The sequence below is a fragment of the Hyaena hyaena genome, unplaced genomic scaffold (assembly GCF_003009895.1).
Source record: "Hyaena hyaena isolate Hyena2069 unplaced genomic scaffold, ASM300989v1 scaffold_652, whole genome shotgun sequence".
In the NCBI taxonomy this organism is placed as follows: domain Eukaryota; kingdom Metazoa; phylum Chordata; class Mammalia; order Carnivora; family Hyaenidae; genus Hyaena; species Hyaena hyaena.
Window position 1 is genome coordinate 822,224 of NW_024081284.1, and position 12,827 is coordinate 835,050.

Here is a 12,827-nt window from a genome sequence, read left to right on the forward strand (position 1 = left end):
AAAGAGGACAAGGCGGCATGAGCACATAAGAGTGTGAGACTTGGCCAGTGAACGGCTTCATCGAATCTAAAATCTTAGCATTGTACAAGTTCGTGAGCAAGCAGATTCCAAGGCACTAGGAGATGAGTGCCTGACAGGTGGTGTTCAGGGACCGAGCGAAGCCAACGAAAGCCGTGGAGTCTAATGAAGACTGAACAAAAACACCACTGACCAAACTCCCCAGGAGTCATCTTATAGAATTCCGTGGACAGCCCAAACCAGCACGAGGGGCAAACCGTGGAACATCTCCCTGAAGGGTAGTGTGGGGTTGCAGGCTGCTGCTCCACTTGCTGTTGGCAGTTACCCGCGACTGCGACAAGTCTGGGGGACTCAAGCTCCCAAGCTGACCCGCACCTACCTCGGTGTACTCCCTGTAGCTGCGACTGATCTCGGACAGACTCTCCCGGGCAGCTCGGCTGGCAGGGGAGGCTGCGAAGGCTTGCTTCATTTTGCTGGCTCCGTCTTGCAGGCGTCTTTGGATGCAATAAGCTTCATAGAGTTCGTCCACCTGTCGGAACCACGAGAGGGAACACAGGATGGAAGTACGTCATCTCATGTGGAAGAAGTTACATCGGCCATTGGCCAAGTGCTTAAGGCATTTATGTTTCTGACCTCAACAAGGGGCCTTGTGTAGACAGAGACCAATCATTTTTGTGTTAGCTACTGGGATCCATTTTCTATTGTGAAGCAGATTTTCTTCTGAGCTGTCTTTTCAAATGGCACAAAATGGAAAAGGGCTTAACACTGGCGGCTGTGTGCGACATGCACTCGATAATGAAGGCTGGAGTCTTCTTCATAAGCAAAAAGCACTGGAAGTGTTTGTATGAGGCTATTATCACTTTATTTTAAGAGTATTTTCACAAGGTGATACTCACATGTCTAAATTTAGCAATTAAAAAAAAAAAAAAAGAAATTGAGCCAAGACATTACAAGAATCATTTTCAATAAAGAGCCTCACAATGGAGAACAATGGAGTGAGCATGTTTCTCCTACACCTCTACACTTACGCCCCTAAATGATAATAAACCTTTTGCAAATGATGATCAACCGTATTCATTCTATAAGCCTGATTGTCACTTAATGTCTCGAAGGCAGTGATGCTCAATCAACCCAGGGCTATTTTGACACCTAGGGGACATTTGGCAAAAGCTGGAGCCTTTTTTTTTCCCGGTGTCACAGCTGAGAGGTGCTACGGCCACCTGGTACGTATAGAGGCCAGGAATGCTCAAACATGCTGGCGGGAGAGGACGGCTCCTACAACATGGACCATCTCCAAATATCAACAGCGCCTACGCGGAGAAAACCTCATCATTCTTGGGCACAAGTATGTGCACAGGCTTGAACTCTCGTCCGTTATCAACACGCCACCCAGTTAACTACGGGTGCACGCAGGCAGATTAAAGGACACTAGCACCCGGCGTGAGCAGAAGCAAAGGAAAGCTATGACCAGGCCTCCTACACTAGGAGCTTGCTACTACTCAGCAGTCCTCAGACCACTTGAGGGTTTCCTTTCCATACAAGCTCTACTGCCTCACAAAGCTGTAGAACCAGAAAAGGCTGGAGATGAATGTCATGGGTTTTGGAGTTTAAGATTCCTCTTTTGCTCTGAAGGCGAGTTTTGGGGCACTCACTAGAGGTAGGACCTGTCAGCGTGGTGTGGTCTTCCACACTTGCTGTCTCTATATGAGACGTCATCACACTCAGCTTAGAAGACGGAGACTGGACATTGCTCTCTGGTTATGGTATTCTCTGTTGCTCTTTATTTCAACAGTCCACTGAGCTCTGCTGAGAGCCATTGCCGGACTCTGGAAGGCAGCCTTTCATCTTTGGGGCCAACGGATTTGTGCCTGATTAAGGGGGAGATGTCAGGCTGAGGGCTGCTGTATCTGCTGATGAAATCTTTGGGTTGGTGGCTGGCAGAGAAGGTAGTTCCTGTACTGTAACAAGTCAGCCCAGCCTCACCTGGTGAGCATGTTAACACGCTGCCCAGCCCCCATTCCAAGATGCTGATTCAGGAGGTTAGGGCAGGGCTGTGAATCTGAAATCTTAAATACAGACTGCCGACTGTTCTGATGCGGGAGGTCCCCACAAACTCTCAGAAGCACAAGAGCGGATACTTCTTCCAGCACAGGCCAGGCGGTTGCACCCAAATGGTCCCCTGTGAGCCTGCCCCCTTCAGCCTTTCCCCCACTACCGAGTTTGCTATAAAGTCTGTGACTGTAGTCTCCTCTACAAAGAAGCTGCCCACGGGGACACTGGTTTAGCCCTGAGGACGTAGTCTACTACTCTGCATTTAAGGAGAAGTTAATTCTTTATTTTCATTTCCTTGTCAACCTATCCTAGCCAAATGGCGTTCACCTTTAGGATAACGGGTAACCAAGTACTCACTTGAGTGGAAACGGGCTCATCTTGTAGGCAAGCATCTGTTTCAACTCTAAGTCAGCAGTGGCTCTCATCAAATAAGCTGATTGGCTCATTCGGTTAACTATAATTTGTGAGGCACGCTGTGTATATGGTGTTGCAAAGAGACCGCTACCAATCTTTAAGGGCCACCGGGGTTTTTGTGTTTAATAACGACAGATACAAGATGGATAAATACACTCCTACCTAAGACAGGACTTTGTTTTCATGCTGGGTTTCAATTTGCCAACACTCGCCTGCCACACAAATACCTTCGGGTGGATGTCATGGTTTTATTTATTATCAGAAATTGGAGCGGTTTCAGATTGGCCGAGGGAAGAGAGATTTGTCAGAGTGGGAACTTACAAAGGCAGCTGTAGGTACATGTATCTGCATGCACATAAATCATCACAGAATTTTTAAATGAAGGAAATTTGATTGAATATGTGCACCTCCCAGCCCCATTTCACAGAGTGGAACACCAAGGCCCACCTAGGTGATAGAGCCCAGAGGGTAGTGTCTGGAATCCAAGGCTTCTGACTCCTAGCACAGAGATGGGCTGAAGCCTCCAGTCTCTGTACTTGGAAGAGAGGCTGACACACGGGGATGCAGACAGGAATCGCTACTGGTGGGATTTAGCGGCTCCCAAAGGGAAATATATGTTCCAGCTGTACCGGGAGCTCTTTTAAGGGTTCAGAACAAGGGGTGACAAAGCCCCACTCCACACAAGGCTGGGTGGGCCATCAGTGAACTATCTGGAGGGTTCAGGGCTGGGTGTCAGGGATCTTGACAACAAAACGGCCCCCGTCTATGGGGGTGCCGAAGATGAAGAGGTCATGCGAGGAAGGGCAGAAGGGAGTGGGAGCTCCACAGAGTTAGGGAGCTGTTCTTAAGTACGTTTAAGGCCTTCGTGAAGAAGTTTACGGGGTACCGAGTTGTACACGTGCCCAGTGGTCAAGTTAGGCAAGTGTGAAGTTTCTCGTAGGGTCAATTTGGTTCAGTCTTTACAAGACTATGTGGAGACTCAAAGCCCACGAGGAGGCACTGCGTGTGCCCTATGGGAAGCACTTAATGTCCGTTGACCTGAGTAGGGTCGGTGCTATGCCGGATTGTCAGAGCCCTCATTCTTGTTTTTCTCCATCTTTACTGCCTGTTGGGGGACTTAACTGCTAATCGGCTCAGGAGTCAATTAGGTAAGAAATTCTCCACGGACTAGATGCCATGCTTAGGCCCAAGGCGTATCGATTAGTGACCGAGAACGGAAACACACAAGTCAAGATCACTGGAACTTCTATTACCTTACTGATGTGAAACTCCAGGCGCCTCATGTATCTTTCAATCGTTTTAATTTGCTGGAATTAAAAGAAGAAGTTTGAAAAAAGTGCAGCTATTTACAGTTTAACCCATCTAGACTGGCAGGAATGTCTTCTTCCCAATGTCCTACTCAAATGTACCAGAAAATGCTAACCATCTCCCCTTTCTTCCAACTTGGCTATTTCAAAGACCCTCTATGAACAACCTGGCAAGTATTTTCTAAGACATGGAATAAATATTCTGAGAGATGAACTCAAGTTGGTTATTGGAATCGTTGTGGGGAACACTGAGGGAACCCAATCAAGTGGATCTCACTGGTTTCTGGTGGGATGCAGTCACGGTGGGGTAGACCTGTGTCCCTCCACCTATCATCTCTAAGATGAGCTCACGCCCCCTGCATTTTAGTGTCTCTGAAATTGGGGTGCATTTTACAATCGCTACTGCCAGTGCACGCTCACAGATAATCACAGTGGTTCATGTGTCATCCCTTCGTTTGAGTTATAAATACTGTTATTACACGCATTAAATTTAATTACCCTTTAAAATGTCTTCAAGAAAACCATTATACCATGATTCAGCATTAAAATTCTGCATACACAGAAGGGCATGGGAAGGGAAGAGCAGCATATTGAAAGAAATAAAAACAAAATCTACACCGAAAAGCAAACTAGAAGAGTTTTGTCATGAAGCATAAAATACTATAACTTGTAAGTGAAAAGAAAAAACAGTGCCAAGATGTAACTGAAATCACCTTTTTTTCCCCATTAGGGACATATAAAATACTGGGGTGTTTTCCAATCAAGGAGGTCTTCAGTTTGATGAAACAGGTTAGTCCATATTAGAGGGAACATGGGTAAGGAACTCCAAATATCGGGGAAGTGCCTAAACTTATCAGCACACCGAGATCCCCTCCACCCAGGTGGCATTTTTAGGGAAGTGACCCTAAGGACGGTATTGGAGCTACAGACGATGGTACTTATTTGGCCTCCTCATTGGAGACAAGCATGACTTTTCCTAGGCTTAGAAAAATCCTCAGTTCTCTGAGACCCCATTATGCCTAACAGGAAACCACTGACCTCTATTCAAAGATTCAGTGTTTTAGTTTTCAGCAACTCTCCAGCACAGAATGGTAACTCACCTTGTCTAGGTCATACAGGACACCCTAAAATAAAAAACAGAAGTGTCAGAATTAACACATACTCTACTCAAAATTGTTACTGATATGAACAGAGGGGTTTAGTCTGCACTTCTGCATTACCAGTGAAATAATGATCAAGCCTGCCAAGTTCTGCTGGGTTATTTTAAATAGCGGTAAGGGTATTTTTAAGAGCCAATATTTATTTATACTCCGTGTCTCCAGAATTCCACCCCAATCTCTCTGCACGCTGGGAACTTTAAGGGTTTCCCTTGCTTTTAGCTCTCCTCTCTTACATACTGAGGAGCCCATAAATTCATGTTAACTTTTCATTTTTTTTAATGTTTATTTTTTTGAGAGAGAGAAAGAGAGAGAGCGAGAGAGAGAACAAGAGCGAGCACATGAGCAGCAGAGGGACAGAGAGAAAGAGGGAGAGAGAGGGAGGGAGACTCAAAATTTGAAACAGGTTCCAGCCTCTAAGCTGTCAGCACAGAGCCCAATGAGGGGCTCGAACTTGGGAACAGTGAGATCGTGTCCTGAGCTGAAGCCAGACGCTCAACTGACTGAGCCACTCAGGCGCCCCCATGTTAACTTTTAAATTAAGAAAAAAGTTTACAAAAAATACAGCAGTAATATACATGTTAAAGGAATACTTGCCTTCCTGTTTAAACATATAAAACTGGTGTTTAAGAAGAGTTCTGGAGGGCGTGATATGCTTTTCACAAATCATTTTTTAAGCAAGTTCATTTCCTGTGTGCTCATAATATCACAGTGTAATCAGTATAGCATTCCCACATCCCCCCCCGTCAGGAGGGTCTTACGGAACACTCAGTCCTGGCGGGAGCCCCTCCATGCACTCACCATTGTTCTCCAAGGAGAAACATTTGTTGCCATCAGGGATGGTCAAGGGCATTCAATTTTAGTATATGTGCGGCCGAAGCGAGCACTCACTGGTCAAGGGCATTCAAAAGCACAAAAGGCCATTCCATAAGGAGCCATTCCCAGCAGGGATGGGGCAGTTCATACTCTAACATCACCAGGGTATAAAATCTTTTAACTTCGATAAAGCCTTTAACCTCTAAGCCTTCAGAAAGGCCACCGCTACACGTCTTAGCGGATCTCCTAAAACAGAAGATGACAGCAGCTGTGAATGCTAGGATGTGGACACTTTTCCTGGGCTTTCTGACATCTGGAAACATTAAGCTGTAAGATCATTTAGAGCAGAACAAAATCCTTTATTTAAATTTTTAAGTGTTTTATTTATTTCTGAGAGTGAGAGAGAGAGAGAGAGATACAGCATGAGCAGGGGAGGGTCAGAGAGAGAGGGAGACACAGAATCCGATGCAGGCTCCAGGCTCTGAGCTGTCAGCACAGAGCCCGATGTGGGGCTCGAACCCACAAACCGTGAGATCATGACCTGAACCGAAGTCGGACAATTAACCGACTGAGCCACCCAGGCACCCCTAAAATCCTTTATTTAAGTTTATTTATTTATTTTGAGAGAGAGAGAGAGTGCAAGCAGGGGAGGGGCAGAGAGAGATGGAGAGAGAGAGAATCCCAAAGAGGCTCCACAGTGTCAGAGTGGAGCCCGATGCAGGGATCGAACTCAGGAACCCAAGATCATGACCTGAGTCAAAACCAAGAGTCAGACGCTTAGCAGACTGAGCTGCCCAGGCACCCCTGAACAAAATCATTAAAATAGCATATAGGGGGCACCTGGGTGGCTTGGTTGGTTAAAGCGTCCAACTTTGGCTCAGGTCATGATCTCACGGTTTGTGGGTTGGAGCCTCATGTCAGGCTCTGTGCTGACAGCTCAGAGCCCGGAGCTGCTTCAGATTCTGTGTCTCCCTCTCTCTCTGACCCTCTCCCACTGTGTTCTGTCTCTCTTTCTCTCTCATAAATAAATAAACATTGAAAATAAAATAAAATGGGTATAGACTGGAGGCCCCTCTGCAAGCAGACAAGTCCTCACAGATTCATCGGAAGAGGGGAAATCTACAAGCACGTTGAGCACAAGGACATGTAACTGAAGTGGCTCAGGGACCCCCCCCCCCCCGATCTTCTCATAACAGGTACTCCTGGAATCACCCTCCTTTCCCTCGATGTCACTGACCTATAATATCTTCTTAGTAGTTCTGGGTACCAGATTCTGTACTAGCAAGATGCTAGGACAAGCCCAACTTCTCATTTCCTTATATTACTTGGAGGAGGGGCATAGGGGCTTGTTGTGGTTGTTGTTTAGTATTTTTTAAAAAATATTCTTAAGTGTTTATTTTTGAGAGAGAGTATGAGCAGGCGAGGGGCAGAGAGAGAGAGAGACCGAGAATCTCAAGGAGGCTCTGAGACATCAGTACAGAGGGGCTTGAACTCACAAACAGTGAGATCATGACCTGAGTCAAAGTTGGACGCTTAACCAACTGAGCCACCCATGTGCCCGAGTATTTTTTCTTGATTATAAGGTTTATCTGTAGAAACATGCTTGGAAAATACTGAGAACTATTAAGAATAAAGCATTAAGAAGAAATACAAAATCCTTCTCAAATATGCATCAGGAAGTGGATAGTGCTTTGCCCCTTGGATCTGCTTTTCTTTTTTTGTTATTTTAAAAAATATTTTCTTAATTTTATTTTTGAGAGAGAGAGAGAGAGCAAGCAGGGGAGAGGCAGAGAGAGAGGGAGACACAGAATCTGAGGCAGGCTCCAGGCTCTGAGCTGTCAGCACAGAGCCTGACACAGAGCTCGAACCCACGAACTGCGAGGTCATGACCCCAGCCGAAACCAAGAGTCAGATGCTTAACCAACTGAGCCAGCCAGGCACCCCATGATCTGCTTTTCTTTTCTTTTTTCTTTTTTTTTTTTTTTAATGTTTTATTTATTTCTAGGAGAGAGAGAGAGAGACAGCGTAAGCAGGGGAGGGTCAGAGAGAGAGGGAGTCACAGACTGAAACAGGCTCCAGGCTCTGAGCTGGCAGTCAGCACAGAGCCCGACGCGGGGCTCGAACCCACAAACCGCGAGATCACGACCTGAGCGAAAGTCGGATGCTTAACCGACTAAGCCACCCAGGCGCCCCCATGATCTGCTTTTCTTAAAGGTTCTTTCTTGTCCTTGTACCCTTCTCCATCTCCCCATTTCCATCCAGTACAAAAAAAAAGAAAAAAAAAAAGACAGCCAGAAAAGGAATACTGTGCTAACATCCTACTGATGGACAGTACCTACCAGACGGGAGTTCCGTCTCATATCTTTTAACTGCGCTGTTAACTTGTCCAACTCCGTCTGGTGAACCTCCAGATACTCACTGCAGAAACAACAGGAAACACAACCGTGAACTTGGTGCCTGGCACGTGGCATGCGGTGCCGGTGCTGACCCCGTCCTCCAGAAGGGGACAAACGTCCGAGCCCTGCTCTCTAGAGGGCAGAGTCGGTGGGCGAGATGCTGTGTGCTTCTCAGTCTCTCAACTTTCTGAAAGCTCCAGCAGTCGCTTCTGGTACTAACCAGATGGTCGAAGAGGAGAGCGCTGTGAGGCTGAAAGTCCGAAAAAGAAAACCCAACGGCGAGGAGGGGCAAAATACCGTGGAGTCTGTCCTGGGTCCAGGCTCACAGAGTTCTATCTAGTTAAATACAATACCGACTCTACGGGTGCCCTGCACTCTAGGGAAATTGTATTCTGGGCAAACAATCTTTAATAATAATAATAATTATTATTTTATATATATATATATATATATATATACAAGACAATACGACATAATATAACGATTTGGGAAGGATGGTTTCAGAACCCTTCTTCAGCAATCACTAAAATGAAGAAGTCTGTCCACCATTGTTTATTTTATTTTTTTTAATGTTTTATTTATTTCTAGGAGAGAGAGAGAGAGACAGCATGAGCAGGGGAGGGTCAGAGAGAGAGGGAGTCACAGACTCTGAAACAGGCTCCAGGCTCTGAGCTGGCAGTCAGCACAGAGCCCGACGCAGGGCTCGAACCCACAAACCGCGAGATCATGACCTAAGCGAAAGTTGGACGCTTAACCGACTAAGCCACCCAGGCGCCCTGTCCACCATTGTTTAAATGAAATTCAATTCAAGGCCAAGTTAAACACATCGCTAGTTCAGATCTCCTTCCATGTCATGGATATAATGTGGAAACCCAATATATTTCACATGTTTGGGACTCATTTAAGGCTTCCTCGATTGCAGCATAAGGATAAAATATCACTACAGAAAGACATTTTAAAATGATCTCCTAAGACTTAGCTGCCTGTCCCCACCTCCCCACTCCCCCTACCCAGGACTTTAGAAAGGAGAATCGTCCTAGGGTATTCTTGGGTTCAATGTTCTTACTCAAGTCCATTTTTCAAGGCTCTGACGACCTCTTCCACCCTCTTCGGCTGAGGCTCTTTGGGCGGGTTATTGTTTTTGTGTCCTAAATTGTGCATTTTCTTCAGTTTGGCCTGAGGCTTCTTGAGAGCGGAGGGATTTTCAATAAAGGAGTTACATCTATTCAGAGAAAAAAGAAATTGTGAGTCTCGGCGTCCCAAATGATTTGAGCAAAGAAATACCTTTTTAATCATCTTGTGTTTGTATTAGTGCCTTTTGGGGAAGCTACTGGCCCCTTATATATGCATAACCTGAACTGTCCTATGTTTAGTTTATCAGTAGATGCACTATTAGATTTATTACCTTGAACTGGAGGCTGTGGTGGGCACTGGCTACCCACACTCAGGCACTGTGCTCTGCGTGAAAACATTCCCCACCACTGACACCTTGTAGAAAGCCAAGGACAAACACTTCCGAGGAAGTGAGAGAGCAGAGGAATATAATCCAATGGAAAAAACACGTGCGCCCTGTAACATCAGGCACGGGCGTCTACAAAATTCATCTAGGATGTGAATGAACGGTTTTGTTTTGTTTCTTAAATATTTATTTATTTATTTTGAGAGAGAGAGAGAGAGAGAAAGCGTGCGGAGGGGCAGAGAGAGAAGGAGACAGAGAATCCCAAGCAGGCTCCACGCTGTCAGCACAGAGCCCGAATCGAGGCTCGATCCCACAAACTATGAGATCGTGACCTGAGCCGAGATCAAGAGTCAGATGCTCAACAGACGGAACCCCCCCGGGCACCCCTGAACAGTTTTTAGATAAAGGACTAAAAGCATGACACGTGGCTAACTCCAGACAGCATTAAAGAGAAGTCCACATAGCTGGGCTGACAGCTTGTTTTAGGCTTGATTTTTATGGAGTCAATTATCTTTAGGTAGAACATAAAACTCAGTGTCTGTATTAGTGGCAGGAGGCAGCCTGCGGTGGGGAGATGGTCCCCTGATAACACAGACCCAAACTACTGACCGGTTAGGAGACCACGAGGCCAGCGCCTCCCTGACCCCACCGTCAACGGGAAGGCCGTGACCTGGGGGTGTGGCAGCCGCCTGCCCTGGGCCCCTTGCAGGTTACTTGTTCTCTGCCGTAACCGCGTGCACTGAAGGGGATGTGACCGCTCAGAGCACGTGGGCCTGAGAGCCCGAGACCTCTGTCGTGTCAGAGAAACCGACGGCAGACTTACTCCATGTTACCTATTCCACCACCAGTGTGTTCCCCAAGTCCTAGCGCAGATGAAGGCAGCAGAGCTCTAACTTCCCACACCTGTGACCCCGTCACATCTGCTTCCCAGAGTCAACGTGCAGAGGCAGTCTCTACCGGCTGCGTAACTTTATACCCGACGCAGTCTCTTAAGTCTGGATGCCATGGGGCACGTGCTGCACAGCGGTGGAGGGGGTAGGTGGGGAGAGCTATGCACACAAGCCGCCGGCGTCTCCAAAATCCTCAGCTGTCTGCTTTGCAGCAGGAGGTCGAAATACTTAATTTTTGGCGCATAACATCTGTTTCATGAAAGAGATTCAAATAACACGTGTGTGTGTGCACGTGCGCGTGTGTGTGTGCGTGCGTGCGTGTGTGTGTGTGGTGACAAGGCTGCATGCTCACGGAGCCTCTGCAGGGCATGAGCTTGCGTCCTTCCTGAGCCACATCCTGGGAGAGACCCCCACATGACTTGCCTGGATCGCCTCTCCTGAAGGCCGCTGAATCCCGCAAAGGACTGGCTTCTGATAATCCCATTGGGTCCTCCAGGTGAGAAGGACTGGGATCCCACCAACATGATTTCAGGGAGTCTGGCTGGTTGTCCTGTAAGACAGTGGAAAGATTATAGCAAATTACAGGCAGGTCCAGGCAGACAAAACACTAAGCTTGTCAACGGTGACAAAGGTGAGGTGAGGTGAGTCATGAGACCATTAGATGTTTGTAAGTCTTGTTTCCTAGGGCTCGTTCTTTTCCAGCCAAAGGAGTCAGCTCTCGGGTGAAGGAAAGAAAGAGATACCCACGCACGGAGACAGAAATAAATGGAAATTGTACACAATTATCAGTCACTTTAGGTTTCTTTTCCGGGATTTTTTTTTTTTTTTTTTTAATTAGACAAGGTTCAAATACACAAAAGCTTCGGGATGTTTATCTCCGTTCCACAGCAGAAACACACAAACAGGCCAAGTGAACGTCTCTGGCATCCCATTCAAAACCAGTCAGGTCTCGGGTAGAATTCTACGCTTACAAGTCAGTTGGCTGAAAACACTAGGTGTCTTTAGAGATGAATTTACTTAAACTTGTCCTTCTTTCTCCCCTGAAGTATATTTTGAAAGATATGATCTCGCCACTATTGTGGCCTCGCAAAACAAGAGGGGTAAAGAGGGCGCTCACAAAAGTGGGGATGATCTAGGTTATTGGGATGAGAATACAGGGGGAGCGGGAGGGAGGGGAAATACAGCAGAAAGCGCGCCCCCCCATTTCAGTCTCTTGCCTGCCTTTTGTCAAGACTCACACACCAGTGACTGAGAGGCATTGTCTGAACACAACTTGGGCGGACACAAGCCTGAGGTGACTTCCCCCAAAGGACCGGCCCGAGCTGCTAGGTAATTCTATCGGCCTGGGTCAGGCAGTGGAAGCAAACACCATTGTCTTAACAAGGAACCTCACTCCAGAGAGGGGGGCGGAGGAGGACCGGGCTCGCAGGGGCCGGGGGAGGTGGCCTCTGTGCAGGCCGAGGGCTTCCAGAATACGCAGACACCAGCTGGGCCTGTTCGAACAGCATCAGTAACTATCCTTTAAAGACCCAGCAAGTGAGCAAGAAAAGCTACAAGGCACAGCAGCGGAACTTTCCAGATGTGATGGAGGAGCCGCCTGGCCGGCGGTACTCAGAGCCATGCCAGGCAGCTCCTTGAAAAGGAGGGTGTAGGGAGGACAGTCTGGCCCCTCCCCCACACCTTGGCCAGTGTTTAAATCCCTCATTCGGTCCCTGCTACCCTCGCTCCGTCTCTAGAAGAAAGCAGAGGAATTCTTGCAGGGCCCGGGTGCTGACTCACTTGGCACCAGGCCTTACAACGGGCAACAGGCTTGCTGGACGGGACCAGAGTCCCACCAGTTCCAGGCCAGCTGTGGGGGTGGGGGAGAAGCTGAAGTGTGGCTGGCGTTCTTTCATTTTATTTTTAAAAATTTTATTAAAAAACCTTTTTTTAACGTTTATTTATTTTTGAGAGACAGAGTGTGAGCCGCGGAGGGGCAGAGAGAGGGGGAGACACAGAATCCGAAGCAGCTCCAGGCTCTGAGCTGTCAGCACAGAGCCTGAGTTCAAGCCCTGAGATCATGACCTGAACTGAAGTTGGCCGCTTAACCAACCGAGCCACCCAGGCGCCCCCTTCTTGCATTTTAAAGTGATGATGTAGAAGTCTGTGGGTGTGTGTGCACGCGCGCACACGTGTAGCAAAGTTAATACCTAGCGTGCCGACAGCAGGGAGAAATGCAGGACTTATTGAGGTCCTTCTAAGTGCTCTCTGTTGGACTAAGAGGTCCATCCGCTTCTCAGGTTCATAAAGGATGCTGGGCCATGCAAACTTGTCCTGAG

At 47.4% G+C, this 12,827-nt stretch overlaps 1 protein-coding gene across 10 annotated transcripts in view; it reads right to left on the bottom strand.

Moving 5' to 3' along the window:
• Window positions 1–12,827, bottom strand: part of RIPOR2 (RHO family interacting cell polarization regulator 2) — a 230,348-nt gene that overhangs the window by 52,362 nt on the left and 165,159 nt on the right. For 9 of the 10 annotated variants that reach the window (XR_005525405.1, XR_005525406.1, XM_039216707.1 and 6 more), the window contains 6 exons: window positions 10,933–11,059; window positions 9,227–9,382; window positions 8,104–8,182; window positions 4,892–4,915; window positions 3,738–3,791; window positions 398–547 (listed from right to left, as the gene is read on the bottom strand). Coding sequence is in view for 8 of the 10 variants with exons in the window: in XM_039216706.1 (XP_039072637.1) it covers window positions 398–547; window positions 3,738–3,791; window positions 4,892–4,915; window positions 8,104–8,182; window positions 9,227–9,382; window positions 10,933–11,059 (590 nt within the window). In the remaining 2 variants the exon portion in view is untranslated. Of the gene's footprint in view, window positions 1–397; window positions 548–3,737; window positions 3,792–4,891; window positions 4,916–8,103; window positions 8,183–9,226; window positions 9,383–10,932; window positions 11,062–12,827 lie in introns of those variants that run through there. The other variant, XM_039216709.1, reaches the window with a different exon arrangement.